Raw genomic sequence first — 15,045 nt, forward strand, 5'->3', positions numbered from 1 at the left:
CCCCCCCCCTTGTTAATAAAAGTTATAAATACTGTCTTATTGAACCTCAGTAGTCAACCATCCTTATCCAATATCTCACAGCTTTGTTGTGATGTTTCCGTAGACACTCCAGTTTCTACAGCAGAATGCAAAAGAGAGGTCGGAGTCATCAGCGAACACAACGTCAACCACAACCACCAGTTACACTCTGCCTCAGACCAGCACCAAGATGTCCATGCAGGAACTGGATGAGCTGCGGAAGAAGCTCGGCAACGTGACGGCCAGCTCCAACGCTCCTCTGGTGAGCGTTTCTTACTCCGATGCAAACGATCTGAAGGTTTGGGTTGGCTCATGAAACTGTAGGATGTGTAAAGGAAACCGATGGATATCAAACCTCATTCAAAAACAGTGCAACACTATGAATTTTAGGAGAGACTGTCTGAAAATGTTCATTCTTAACCACACAATTAAACAGCTGCTGCATTATTCCACTCTGTGACTGTCGGCTATTCGCTCCGCCTTTCAGCGTGGCTGTTGTTGAACAGCTATAAACACTTTTAATTTCTGATGTGGTCGTACAAACTAGTTCTCTTCTAGCATGCATTTAATTAGATGAATCAGGGCAAATATTTTATTACCTAGCTCCCTGTTATATTAATCTTGCCTGAAGACTTACGTTGTTTTTTGGTTTTTTCCCCTTTCCTTTATTGTGTTATATATCTTTTTTGTGCACGTTATAGGTTTACACACTGTTCACAAACTGCTCTATTTTAGTAAAGCTTTCACTTCAGAGACCAATGTTCCTCACTTTGTAACAGGTTACAATGCTCACCTAGCTGCTAGCAAGGCATGCCCTCATACTCTGCTTCTGACTGGCTAGTAGTCCTAACCTAGGTACTGTCAAAGCCCTCATACTCTGCTTCTGACTGGCTAGTAGTCCTTACCTAGGTACTGTCAGGGTCCTCATACTCTGCTTCTGACTGGCTAGTAGTCCTTACCTAGGTACTGTCAGGGCCCTCATACTCTGCTCCTGACTGGCTAGTAGTCCTTACCTAGCTACTGCGCATGGGCGGCTCCCAACAAAGATGGAACAGAAGTGAGATGTCTCACTCTGTAGCTAAAACAGAGAGCTCAACCCACAAATGTGTTTTTAAATCAAACCACGTAAACCTATTCTGATATAACCTAAATACAATTATGAACCTGGAAATTAACATATGAGCATTTTAAATAAAACATCTGCTGCTGCTTTACATTCTCCCGTCACTCTGTGTTGTTGCCTGCAGCCGGCTGAAGTCACGCGGAAGATGCTGCGAGACAAACACAACAAGAAGAACCCCACCCAGCCCAACCCCGTGTTTCCTAACTGGGTGTACGACCGTCCTGCTCTCCTCGGAGACTTCATCACCAGCCCCACCCCTCCAGGAGAGTCAGCTGTGGCTATTGGTAAGCCAAAACATTTAAAAATGAATTTCTGCTTCATGCAGTCTGCTGCAAGACGTAGCATCAATGACGTCACCCATTGGTTTGTGGACTGCTGTTTCAAAGCCTTGAGGTTTGGTGATACAGGAGTTGTCATCTTTTTACCAGATGTGACAATTCTTGAAAGAGAGGGTGGGGCTGGGAAGGATGCCAAGCCGGGGCTGTTTATGGTTTCATGGCGCTGTGATTAGCTAAACACAGAAGAGATAAAGTTACAGATTTCCCTTCTGAAACGAGTCATCCAGTGTAGATTTACTGGCGGGTAATTGCCGCCCTACGTGTACTGCCGCCAGTCATCTGCATGTATGGCAGTGCAGAAAATCTGCAAACTTTCCCTTGTGTAGCTAGTTATGTTGGCACAACGCTGAACAAGACATTTTTAGGCAACCAAATGTTCCGATTTACTTTTATGAAGTTAAAACACACATTGAGAGGGTCAGTGTTCAAGATGAAACACTGACAACACCCAAAAAAAAAGTTGAGGTCTATTTTAAGGTACACAGCTCCATGGTTAGCATCCCTAAGCCTCTGTCCTGATTGACGGGTCGTCGTGTAGCCACGCCCCTAAAGCATGCACCGCTTTATTGTCCATTTTAAAATAAATAGGACCCTAATTTACTAAATAAACAATCGCTGTATTGAAGACTTGAAACTAGTGATTGAGACCATAGCCTCATTTTAAAAATGTTTACTGAGGTAATAAATCAAGTGAGTACTAGGGTCATTTTCTCATAGACTGCTATAGAAACGGACTTCTTATTGGAGCCAGTGGAGTCGCCACCTGTTGGAAATTGGATATAATTCAGCGCATTGGCTTCACTTTTCAGACCCGGAAGCTTTGCCCATTATTTTTTACAGTCCATATGCAAGACACTAGCTCATTTATTAAATATTCCTTAAATACCGGAACATCCACTAGGTGTGCTTGTACTTGGTGGTAGTATTCATAACGGTGTTGTCTGCGGCCAGGTACGATGCCCCTGCCTGCTCAGGAACAAGCTCTGGTGGAGGATCTACTGTTTGTCCTGGTCGGAGTTGATGGGAGAGACATCACAGCTCAGCCCGTTCTGGGGAGACAGAACCGCTCCTTCATTGTCGATTCGACACTGGACATGTCTATCAAAGAGCTGGTTAACAGAATATTACCAGTTGCGTCGTATTACTCCACTATAACACGGTGAGTGTGTCATTTGTTCACATACATTTCTAACCAAAGACAAGGGATTAGATGGCGCTGTTGTCTTTCTTCTTCAGCTTCATTGAGGAGAAGTCGTCCTTCGAGTACGGCCAGGTGAACCACGCGCTGACGGCGGCGATGAGGACGTTGATAAAGGAGTACCTGATCCTGGTCACGCAGCTGGAGCACCTCCAGCGGCAGGTCATGCTGTCCCTGCAGAAGCTCTGGTTTTACATCCAGCCCACCATGAGGACCATGGAGATACTGGCCTCCATCGGTAAGCGTCTAAGAACATGAGTTTGCATCTTTGGTTCATGGGGATAGTAAAAGCCTTTTCCCACTGAAATCCGTGTGTATACGAAGGTTTCCTAAACACTGGTAAACCTGCTAAAAATAGCCGATAGACACCTTTCCCATTGCAGACAAAAGCGATGTGAGAGAGCCTAGGTGGATTTTTTGGCCAGTGGGAAAGGGCTCATATTGACCACTTGAGGGCGCTCTGAACAAGGTTTAGAGAGAAACCACAACACCAGCAGATTGGACACATGTTTTTTTTCAATCACATTTTTTTTTTATTTAAACAAATAAGCAAAAGTTCAAAAACATTGGTCTAGATGACATTATACAAAAAAGTACACTACACATTCCGAAGAAGGCACAGTGCACCTCTTCCACAATCCTTCCTTGCGATCAAATGTTTCCACACCAAAACAAAGAGAGGAAATACAGGAAGGAGGGAGACACAACAAAAACACAACAGCAAGAACGATGACTGCAGCTCACAAACAAGACACAGACAGACACACAAACAAGCCGCATGGACATGTAGAGCGACATAAGACAAAAGGGACCAATCAAACGCACATGTAGAAGCAAGAAGGCTGTGGAACAAGTCTATAGCATGGATTTCAAAGATGTGTCCAAAGTCTTTAGATGTTGACATCACATCTGTTGTATTTTAAATTCAAAATTAAACAAAGTGTTGTAGCATGTGGTGATGCTTTACTGTCAAGTTTCTTCCTGAAGATAACTGCACTAACCAAACTTTATCTTTTTGATAGCTGAAATTATTTTCCTTCCACTAATTTCCCAGCGTCCTCGGTAGATAAAGGAGAGTGTATGGGGGGGTCGACACTGAGTCTTCTTCATGATCGAACCTTCAACTATACGGGTGACAGCCAGGCTCAGGAGCTGTGTCTCTACCTCACTAAAGCAGCCAGCGTCCCTTACTTTGAATTCCTGGAGAAGTGGATCTACAGGGGCATCATCAAGGATCCATACAGGTACAGTTTAACCTGAAAACACACTTTATACCACTGTGTCTGCTTTGTGTTCAAATCTGATGTTTGTGTGTCCACGCAGCGAGTTCATGGTGGAAGAGCATGAGCTGCAGAAAGAGAAAATTCAGGAGGACTACAACGATAAGTACTGGGATCAGAGATACACCATCGTACAACATCGAATCCCCTCCTTTCTACAGAAAATGGCAGACAAAATATTAAGCACAGGTAAAAAAAAAAAAAAAGTAAAGGCTTAACATTGTAAGAGCCTTTCTTGAGGATATATTTTCAAAGTAAGACTCATTCACACGCTTCCTATTCACTGTCTATGTAAGCAGCCGTGCAATGCGTTCCGGTAGCGGCATCACAAACTTCAAAAGACGGGGCGCAGAGTTGGGTTGGGCGGTAAGATGGTATACCGCAGGGTCTTAAAAATAACAACCGTATCAGTTTTAAAACAGTCATAAAAAAAATGCAATGCACTTATATAGGAGTCAAGGATTAAATATTAAATGCCTAAAAATGCTGAGAGAGAGAGAGAGAGAGAGATCTGGTCTCAAAGGAGAACAGGACTTCTGCAGTTTTGCAGCATTTGGGGTTCTTCCCTAATAAGATGGAGAGGTGTTTCAGTATTGGTGTTTGGTATTCACTTTCTGAACGCTGGAGGCACAAGTCAACGGTTTGGTGACGCCGACTGAGCCTTACGTCATCATTTTTAATTACTCACGGTAATACCGTATACCGCAGTAAAATCGGGAGGAGGTTTGACGGTATCAAAGTTTGGATACCGGCCAACTCTAGCGCAGAGTTGCCCGCTCCTCATTTGCATAGAGTTAAAAGTCCGGGCCAATCAGATGCGTTCGGCTCGATTTGCCTCCTCTCTAAACCCTTTTAAAATGACCGTCAATTTAAAATGAAGACCAATTCTGCAACTGCAAAACTTATTTTTTGCATGATATATTTTAAGAAACAAATAGTGACTGTTTTCGTAAAAATAGAAAGTTTCCAAATGAGCCGCCACGTTAGTCAGGTTTGAAATGCGGGAGCAGACAGCCCAACGAGAAAGCATTCGTCCAATCAGGTGCAGCCTTCACGGTAGTCGGAGGGTGTGGTCTGTTTTCATTGGTCATCAAAGAGAAACTGATAACTGCTAGTGGCAAAAGCATCAAGCATCCAATGCAGGGAAGTGGGCGATTCCTCCAGGTAAACAACCCCACTGTGGACACGTTCCTTAGGACAAGAGATGTAATTCCCTTCTCTGTTGTTGCGTAGGGAAATACCTCAACGTGGTGCGGGAATGTGGCCGCGATGTGACGTGTCCTGGTGCTAAGGAGGTCCTGTACACCCTGAAGGAACGGGCTTATGTGGAGCAGATAGAGAAAGCTTACAACTATGCCAGCAAGGTCCTGCTGGCCTTCCTCATGGAGGAGAAGGAGCTGGTTTCACGCCTGAGGTAAATAGTTATTGCTATTTGTAAGTCATTTATAAAGATAACAGAGGATGTGATGCTGCAAAGTTTGTGTGTTAAATCCAAAAGCCCTTGTGTCCTGTATGGAAGCGTCTGCATTTATTTCTTAAATTATTATTGTATTAATACAAAGCTTGGCTAAAAAGTCTTATGTCTAGATTTAAAAACAGAAATGGACTCTGTGTTGTAAGTTTTTTCTTTTAATTTCTCCCTTGTCTGTAGTTCTTACAGTTGGATATTAGTCTAGCATGTTCATAATCTTTGTATGTGGTGATTTACTGATGTACTGTGTGCGCCTGTGTTTCTTTTCTTTATTAGATCCATCAAGCACTACTTTTTGATGGACAAAGGGGATTTCTTTGTGCACTTCATGGACCTGACGGAGGAAGAGCTGAAGAAGCCGGTGGACGACATAGTCCCTACCAGACTAGAAGCCCTGCTGGAGCTGGCTCTGAGGATGAGCACCGCCAACACGGACCCCTTCAAAGACGACCTCAAGGTGGGTGCAAATAAGACTATAACGCTCCACACTATGTGCTCAGTTAGTGCTGGGGAAAATCAAATATCACAATATTTTTGACCAGATACCTTGGTATTGATACTACGATATCGTAGTGTTGACTATCGGTGCTTTCACAAAACATTTACACAATGAGATTTTTGATAAATAATCATCAGTAATGTGGATATAATGACTAAGAGGGTAAAGGCAAATAATAGAACAGCTACAATCTGGTAAGTTCATAAAATGACATAACTGTAATACAGCCTTTAAAACCAGGAAAAGACACCACTAATGCCATATTACGATATTCCAAAATCTAAGACAATATCTAGTCTCATATCACGATATCTATATAATATCGATGTATTGTCCAGCTCTATGCTCAGTAAACTTCAAAACACTAAAACTGCCAGAGCTAGATGGACCAGCAGAAACAAAATGGACAAAATCTCTGGAAAATAAATTCAAATAGACAGAAATTACAGGGAACAAAACCAAATCCTTAAATATCTGACCATTGCTAATCTACGACATCTTCCTTCACTCGCAGACCGAGTTCATGATTTATCAGCAATGCTGGTTCCCTTAAACTTCCTCTCTTCTTTCCACAGATCGATTTGATGCCTCATGACGTCATCACCCAGCTGCTGCGGGTGCTGGCCATCGAGACCAAGCAGGAGAAGGCCATTATTAACGCAGAAGCAGCCGACGCGGCCCTCAGCGGCCTGGAGGCCTTCTCCTTCGACTACATCGTCAAGTGGCCGCTCTCACTCATCATCAACAGGTTCTGTCCTAATTATACGTTTCTTATTATTTTCTCAAAGCTAGAGTGCACTCTACTGTCAGTTACATTAAAGCCAAAATGAGTTCACACAATGCAGATTAACCCTGTCACCACCATGGAAAGCTCTCCGTGGCGACAATCCCGCGCTGGCGAACCGGATAGATGTCGATACGGTTAATTAACGTTGATCGTTTGTACCCTGGTTGTGTTTTTAACCCTCGTGTTGTCTTCCCGTCAAAATTGGAAATCAACACTTCTGTTGACACTTTTTCATCAAGGTTTGTCACTTTTTTGACGTTTTCAACACTACGTAACACTTTAGTTTTACAGTTATTTTTGGAATTATGGTCAATAAACCTCATTTATAGGAAATTATACCTCCTGTTTGAGTTAGAAATGCAGAAATTAGGAATTATTTAGACTAAAATTAAAGGAATGGATGTTGATGGATAATCACAGACTGGAATATGTCAACTTTTACTCAATACTATTTCAAAACCACTTCAATTTGTTTTCAAGTACTATAAAATTGAATAAGACGCCCCAAAATTAATGAAAGTAGAGATTTGTACTTGGCAAAGAGCGTTGGGTGGAATCAATCATGTTATCTTGGTGAATTAAAAAGAACATTGTTATAGGAAAATGGGTCAATTTGACCCGAGGACAACACGAGGCGAAATGCTCGAAATTTGCTGGTTCTGCTTTTATCATATTTTGTTATTCTTGTGTATTTTGAGATCCTCTGTTTGACAACACTTTGTAACCTTTGGAAAGTAATCTATATAAATACATGTTAAAACCTTTGTATTTATTTTCCAGGAAAGCCCTGACGAGGTACCAGATGTTGTTCAGGCACATATTTTACTGCAAACATGTGGAGAGGCTGCTGTGCAACGTGTGGATCAGCAGCAAAGATTTCAAGCTGTACTCGTTGCATTCTGCCAAATGGTGAGTGACGTACCACGTAACCCGCCCGTTGTCCTCGGGTCAAATATGACCCATTTTCTAAACGTTTCCATATAAGAAATCTGGGTTTCTATCAACCAAAATGTCCCCAAAAAAATAACGTGGATGGTTCCATACAACGCTCTTTAAAAGTAAAATAAATGATCGGTTCACTACTTTCTTTGAATTCGGATGTTTTATTACATTTTATAGCATTTGAAAAACAATGGATACTTTTTTTTTTTTTTGAGTGACAAAAAATGAAGGAAAAAGCTTAAAAAACATTGAGGGAAAACATAACAAAAACATCAAAAAAGCGCAGAAGAAAAGTGAGAAACATTTGGAAAAGGGGGGAAAGTAATGGAGAAAAAAAGCATTTTTAATTTGACCGAGAAACATAAAGGTGTGCAGTGGGCGGGAGGACAACACGAGGGTTAAAGTGAATTTATGTAAAGAAACTGTCTCACCCTCTGTGCAGGTTTTCTGCTGCGTTCGCGCTCCGACAGCGCATGCTGAACTTCGTGCAGAACATCCAGTACTACATGATGTTTGAGGTGATGGAGCCCACCTGGCACATCATGGAGAACAACCTGAAGACGGTGAGCGGACGATCACTCGTTGTTTATCGGAGACACGGCCAGCTGACGGGCGTCTTTTGTGCTTGACCGTCTGTCTTCTCCTCCTCCTCCAGGCGTCGAACATCGACGACGTGCTCTGCCATCACACTAGCTTCCTGGACAACTGCCTGAAGGACTGCATGCTGACCAACCCCGAGCTCCTCAGGATCTTCTCCAAACTCATGTCTGTCTGCGTCATGTTCACCAACTGCATGCAGGTTTGTTGACAGGACGGGAAACAGGAAGTGGTTTCAGCCGCTTGTTTCTGCTCTTGGACTGTATGAAAGTATTCATATTGGGTTTCATGTTCTGCTTTGATTGAATGCAAGATTTGTACAGAAATGCAACAGTGAACGGAGTTAAAACTTCTGGGGTTTGAAGCCAATTTGACGTAGCGGCCAAATGGTGAATTTACAACTTCACGTGACGCCATGGGGCCCAAAAAGAGTTTTTTTCTATGTGATTATAGACTTAAGAGACGTCCTTTAATCAGTGGATCTTTTTTTTTTTTTCACAACTTTTGCAAAATGAATCGTAATCAGAATTTGATCCATTCTGTCCGATAACATTTCAAAAGTGTAGAAGAGACGGACAATAAAATCATTTAATCCCACGTTCAAGTTGAACTTTTTTGGCTTAATGCACCGCTGAGCAACTCTCGTAAGAATGAACAGGGCTCCGTCCCAAACGCTGCATCCAGGTTTTATTATACATCCAGAGTTAAAACCTGAAAATTAAACTTTAAGCCGATCCTCGTACTAAGATGCTTTTCTTTTCTCGACTGTTACAGCGGTACACTCAGAGCATGAGGTTGGACCGCCTCTCCCTGGAACAAGGGACTATGGATGGGCCTCCCACTCAGAGCCAACATGCTGAGGAGGCAGAGAAGAAGAGGCTGACCACAAAGGTATAACCCCCCCCAAATCAGAGAAACAACTAGACCGGGAAATGTGAACACGCGTTGCAAAGCTCTTAATCACAGCATGTGAACCAGAAATATTCCATGTATCGGTATTTAACTGGTGCATGAAAACAGCAGCTCTTGGGTCTCAAATTGTCTCAAGTGACATGTTTGTGTTCTTTGTTTGTGTTGTGACTGCTTCAGTTGTTAGCTGAGCACGCGGACATCCTCCAGTCAGACTCCAGCTTCGAAGCCACCATCAGCAAGTTTGACAGTAACTTCAGCATGCTGCTGCTGGACCTGCTCGACAAGCTGAGCATCTACAGCACCAACGACTGTGAGCACAGCATGATCAGCATCATCTACAGGTGAAACGCTTTGGCTTTTGCATGTAATAATCGGACTGTAGATAAAGATGGAGGACATGGCTCCACTTCCTCCTATAAAGGTGTTGCCTAAATATCCTGGATATGGACGCTGTCATTGTGTAATTTTGAAGCCAGAGTCTGCATTGTAGTGATCGGTCGGTGGAGCCGCGGTATCGTAGTCGCACCCAACCAATCGCGAGTCAATCCCACCTGTCAATCATGACGTGTCAATAGCAAGCCGAAGTCCCGCCCCTTCTGTTTGCATCCGTGGGACCTGTCTTCGAGGTTAAAAAAAAGGGCAATGGCGAAAGAAAAACTATTTTCTGGTCGCGATCAACTTGTGCCTTGAATTACACATATGTTTTTCAAAATAAAAGATGATTTTACACGTCACGAATGTCAGTTTGTCGCAAGATAGTTAAGTAAAATGCGATTGGGAAAGTACGTAATTAGACGGACTACAAGTCCAAGTCGCTTTCCTGACGTCCCATTTTCCCTCCACTCCCTCCGAGTAGCTGCAGCTCTCAACACGATTTATAATTACTTTCACCTCTTTTGATACTTCTGCCTTCGTCTTAGAAGAAGACGGTAAAGCTCGACAAGGAGACAGACGTAGTTCTCTATGTTGTTCGAGACGAGAGATGTAGTTCACTAAGATCTCACAGAAAACCTAATGTTTTACTTCTTCACGTCAAATAATTTCTCTTCACATGTAAAAGTATCTTTTACATTTACACACATCATTTGTGAAATTTGTGGCACAAATCAAACCAGACCCAAAATAATTATTATCTCTCATTGTGTCTCGGTCATATTTTTATGAACGATAGGTCCCACGGGCCGGAAGTAGAAGGGGGGGGGACGTTGGCTCTCTATCCCCTTTTTATAGCTTCAAATAACTAATAAAAACCAAACGTATCAGAAAAATGAACACTTCAGCATGATCAGAACTACCTAAAATAACAGAAAGCATCTTTGGGAAAAGGTATTTGATGTGTACTTAGATTCTTTTGTATTTTGTAGTTTTTATATTATAGATTTTTTTTTTTTAAGTTAAGCAAACGAGTTTATTTTTTGGTCTTACCATCCAATTATTAGTTTTCATTAATATCTGACATCATGCAGTATAGATTGAGTTATTGTAGAAAATGACTGATTTGCTATTTTTTGTAAATGACATGATATGATACTTGATAATTTGCTTGATAATGTGCTAACTCTGCTGTTGTGATTTCCCAGGCTGGACTTCAATGGATTCTACACCGAGCGGCTGGAGAGGATGGCCATCGAGCGCAGTCAGAAAGCATCCGTGTAGCATGTTGTGTCTTTGTGTGTATGAACTGTCCCCCAGCAATAAAAATGTCCTCTCCTCATGTCTGTCCATCAGTCAAACAGCCAGACGACACCACACAGACACCGGCTGTTGGGTAAAGAGCTGATGCCTCGATGTGTATATTGAATATTAAATATTCTGTATGAAAGGTAGATTGCAGTGTGATGTTTGCAGCCTCACTTCAATGATTCAACTTGTAAATTTTAAGAAATGTGGAACTAGTATGTTTTTTTCAAGTCATGGCACACTTCGTGGGTAACGTATTGATCCTGTACAGTGAAAATGTAGCTTTGTATTCGTTAAAACAAGACTTTCCTGAATAAATTAAGACTCTGAACGTCTGCCTAAACTGAACAGCTGATACTAGCAGACCTTTAAACCTTTAAACCTTTAATATAAATGTTCCCATTGGGAATAATTGTTCGAGGAACAGATGGTTATTTTTGTTCTAAGCATTTAGTATTTTAGTATAACACTGAACGAGATAAAAACCACTAGAAGAAAGCAGTATGGTTGATTTGTAGTTTTGAAATTAATAAATACATTAAAACAAAAAGCAACGTTTATAACAGTTAACTGAAGTAGTGAGTGTTAACCGTAGGCCGTTAATATGAATAATAACCCCCTTTTCCTAGATCAATGTTCTTTTTGATTCCCCAAAATAACATGATTGATTCCACACAACGCTCTTTGCCAAGTACACATCTCTACTTTCATTAATTTTGGGGCGTCTTATTCAATTTTATAGCATTTAAAAAAAAGTGTTTTTGAAATATTATTGAGTAAAAGTTGACATATTCCAGTCTGTGATTATCCATCAACATCCATTCCTTTAATTTTAGTCTAAATAATTGCTAATTAATTATAAATTCCAAAAATAACTGTAAGACTAAAGTTAGTGTTACGTAGTGTTTAAAACGTTGGAAAAAAGCATCAAAAGTGTTGAAAAATGGGACAAAAACGTAAAAAAAAAAGTTAAAAACATCGATAAAAAAACGTCAACAAAAGTATTGATTTTCGGGAAGACAACACAATGCCATAGGTTAATGTCATAGACCGTTAATATTAATCAATTTAATCAATTTATCAATATATATACAGTCCATGGTTGCTGTATCAGTGCAGTGATTTTATTTTGAAATGTATTTGTACCGGATGTCAGCTGTGCGTGTTTCTTCCGTGGAGCAGCAGTCCCGGGGCGGCGATAAGAAGGAACTGGAGGCGGGGCGGTGATAAGAAGGAACCGGAGGCGGGGCGGTGATAAGAAGGAACCGGAGGCGGGGCGGTGATAAGAAGGAACCGGAGGCGGGGCTTCCACGGAAGGACCGACGCTGCTATCAGTGACTCCCCGGTAACGGTGAGACGGGCGGCGGGGACGAGCACAGCGCGCCACCGAGGGGAGAACATGGTCTCACTGTGGCTCGCGTGGGGTAAGAAAGTTCACCTTTAAATAAAAAATACTTTTAAGAAACTAGTTTTCCGACATTTCCTCGTATTCCTAAGCACGAGGAACACATGTCGGAAAACTAATTAATAGGTTTTTAATTTTTTAAGTGGAAAAGTTGGATGAAGCGTTGACGTCTGTCCGCTTATTCTAATTATAACATAATATATTATATATATATATTATATATTATAATACCACGAACTGGTTGTTCTTTTTGTTGCTTTGTGATGTTTTTTCTCTCCAAAAAGAGCCAATATAACAGTGTCAATGGCTTCTTTGAAGTCTGTCAAACACATTAAAATGTTAAAGTTATAATCGTTTAAATGTGAAAAACAATAATTTAGTTGTGTTGTGTACAGTTTATATGACAAATATAATAGCGACACGCGCGTGTTGGACATAAACAGTTATCTGCGCTCTCAACTGCATCGTCATATTTGGGGATTTTGAGACCATCAAAGCTGTAAAACCTCTGTCTAATATATTAGAACACTGTAAAACAATCTGTGATTATGTTAGAACACTGCAAAACATATGTCTAAATGTTAGAACACTGTTAAAACATCGTCTAATATTAGAACACTGTAAAACATCTGTCTATATATTAGAACACTGTAAAACACTGTATCTATATTAGAACACTGTAAAACATCGTCTAATAATTAAAAACACTGCAAAACATCTGTCTAATATGTTAGAACACTGTAAAACATCTGTCTAATATATTAGAACACTGAAAAACATCGTCTAATGTGGTAGAACACTGTAAAAACATCTGTCTAATATATTAGAACACTGTAAAACATCGTCTATATGTTAGAACACTCAAAACCTCGTCTAAATATTAGAACACTCGTAAAACATCTGTCTAAATGTTAGAAACACTGTAAAACATCTGTCTAATATATTAAAACACTGTAAAACATCTGTCTAATATATTAGAACACTGTAAAACATCTGTCGATATTAAAAACACGTAAAACATCTGTCTAATATTAGAACACTGTAAAACACTGTCTAATATATTAGAGAACACTGTAAAACATCGTCTATATTTAGAACACTGTTAAAACATTGTCTAATATGTTAGAACACTGTAACCTCTGTCTAATATATTAGAACACTGTAAAACATCTGTCTAATGTTAGAACACTGTAAACATCGTCTAAATAATTAGAAACACTGTAAAAACATCTGTTTAATATTTAGAACACTGAAACATCTGTCTAATATATTAGAACACTGTAAAACATCTGTCTAATATGTTTAGAACACTGTAAAACATCTGTCTAATATATTAGAACACTGTAAAACATCTGTCTAATATATTAGAACACTGTAAAACATCTGTCTAATATATTAAAACACTGTAAAACATCTGTCTAATATATTAGAACACTGTAAAACATCTGTCTAATATATTAGAACACTGTAAAACATCTGTCTAATATATTAGAACACTGTAAAACATCTGTCTAATATGTTAGAACACTGTAAAACATCTGTCTAATATATTAGAACACTGTAAAACATCTGTCTAATATGTTAGAACACTGTAAAACATCTGTCTAATATATTAGAACACTGTAAAACATCTGTCTAATATGTTAGAACACTGTAAAACATCTGTCTAATATATTTAGAACACTGTAAAAAACTCGTCTAATATGTTAGAACACTGTAAACATCGTCTAATATTTAGAACACTGTAAAACATCTGTCTAATATGTTAGAACACTGTAAAAACATCTGTATAATATGTTAGAACACTGTAAAACATCTGTCTAATATGTTAGAACACTGTAAAACATCTGTCTAATATGTTAGAACACTGTAAAACATCTGTCTAATATATTAGAACACTGTAAAACATCTATCTAATATGTTAGAACACTGTAAAACATCTGTCTAATATATTAGACAGATGTTTTGAGCTTAGAAGTTCTCCAACAGGCCCTAAAAGTACTCACATTATACTTCACCCCGCTCCAGTGTGTCTCGTGCAGACCTCCGGGATGCTGTCTCACGTGGACAGATATGAGGTGGTCCGACCTCGGAGACTTGAGGGGAGACAGAAGAGGAGCCTGCGGGACAACCAGGTGAGTAAATGAAGTAAACCTCCCCTGATGATCAGCAGTGGAAGTATTCAGCATCTAACTTTAGTGCTTTAAGGGTTTTATATCAGAAATGTGGATTTCTTTCAACCGAATTGCCCAAAAATAACATGGATGAGTCCATACAACATTACTTTCATTTAATTTTTTGGGTGTTTTATTTAGTCTTTTAGCGTTTGAATTATTTTGTTGAATGGTTTCACAACAGTATCCTAAAGTAAACTTCCACTCAGCATCCTCTGATCTTAACCATTAGTCAAAATAATTCATAATTTTGGCCTTTTTAACTAAAAACGTTTTGTATAAATTGATATAAATGAGGTTTGTTGATCATGAATTTCAAGAATAAGAATAATAAAACCTATTATTGTTAAACCAGCTCAGGTTTTTAAAAAGCGCCAAGAGTTGGAAAAAGTGACAAATAAATCAGAAAAAGCGAAAAAAACATCAGAAAAGCCCCAAAATATATAAATATATATATTTAAATTTTGACCTGGAAGGACAAGTTCATGGTTAACGGGTTAACCCTGGTGTTGTCTTCACCTTCGGGGCCCTCTCGGGTTATTTTGGGTTTTAAAAACAATTTTACTTCATAATCTATTAACAAATATTCTCAATTTCAAACAATTGAGATAACATCTATGT

At 39.9% G+C, this 15,045-nt stretch overlaps 2 protein-coding genes across 2 annotated transcripts in view; both read left to right on the plus strand.

Annotated features, from left to right (window-relative positions):
• Nucleotides 1-11,004, plus strand: part of tubgcp2 (tubulin gamma complex component 2) — a 13,222-nt gene extending 2,218 nt beyond the window's left edge. The window contains exons 4-18 of the mRNA XM_032501594.1: nucleotides 104-280; nucleotides 1,266-1,425; nucleotides 2,431-2,638; nucleotides 2,716-2,915; nucleotides 3,732-3,921; nucleotides 4,001-4,146; nucleotides 5,191-5,371; nucleotides 5,705-5,885; nucleotides 6,503-6,675; nucleotides 7,495-7,623; nucleotides 8,099-8,219; nucleotides 8,312-8,455; nucleotides 9,028-9,144; nucleotides 9,343-9,506; nucleotides 10,746-11,004. Of these exons, the coding sequence (XP_032357485.1) occupies nucleotides 104-280; nucleotides 1,266-1,425; nucleotides 2,431-2,638; nucleotides 2,716-2,915; nucleotides 3,732-3,921; nucleotides 4,001-4,146; nucleotides 5,191-5,371; nucleotides 5,705-5,885; nucleotides 6,503-6,675; nucleotides 7,495-7,623; nucleotides 8,099-8,219; nucleotides 8,312-8,455; nucleotides 9,028-9,144; nucleotides 9,343-9,506; nucleotides 10,746-10,821 (2,367 nt within the window). The 3' untranslated portion in view covers nucleotides 10,822-11,004. The remainder of the gene's footprint in view (nucleotides 1-103; nucleotides 281-1,265; nucleotides 1,426-2,430; nucleotides 2,639-2,715; nucleotides 2,916-3,731; nucleotides 3,922-4,000; nucleotides 4,147-5,190; nucleotides 5,372-5,704; nucleotides 5,886-6,502; nucleotides 6,676-7,494; nucleotides 7,624-8,098; nucleotides 8,220-8,311; nucleotides 8,456-9,027; nucleotides 9,145-9,342; nucleotides 9,507-10,745) is intronic.
• A 1,165-nt stretch (nucleotides 11,005-12,169) lies between these two features.
• Nucleotides 12,170-15,045, plus strand: part of adam8b (ADAM metallopeptidase domain 8b) — a 21,225-nt gene continuing 18,349 nt past the window's right edge. The window contains exons 1-2 of the mRNA XM_032501599.1: nucleotides 12,170-12,269; nucleotides 14,279-14,385. Of these exons, the coding sequence (XP_032357490.1) occupies nucleotides 12,245-12,269; nucleotides 14,279-14,385 (132 nt within the window). The 5' untranslated portion in view covers nucleotides 12,170-12,244. The remainder of the gene's footprint in view (nucleotides 12,270-14,278; nucleotides 14,386-15,045) is intronic.

The sequence above is a fragment of the Etheostoma spectabile genome, chromosome 21, assembly GCF_008692095.1.
Source record: "Etheostoma spectabile isolate EspeVRDwgs_2016 chromosome 21, UIUC_Espe_1.0, whole genome shotgun sequence".
NCBI classification, from domain to species: domain Eukaryota; kingdom Metazoa; phylum Chordata; class Actinopteri; order Perciformes; family Percidae; genus Etheostoma; species Etheostoma spectabile.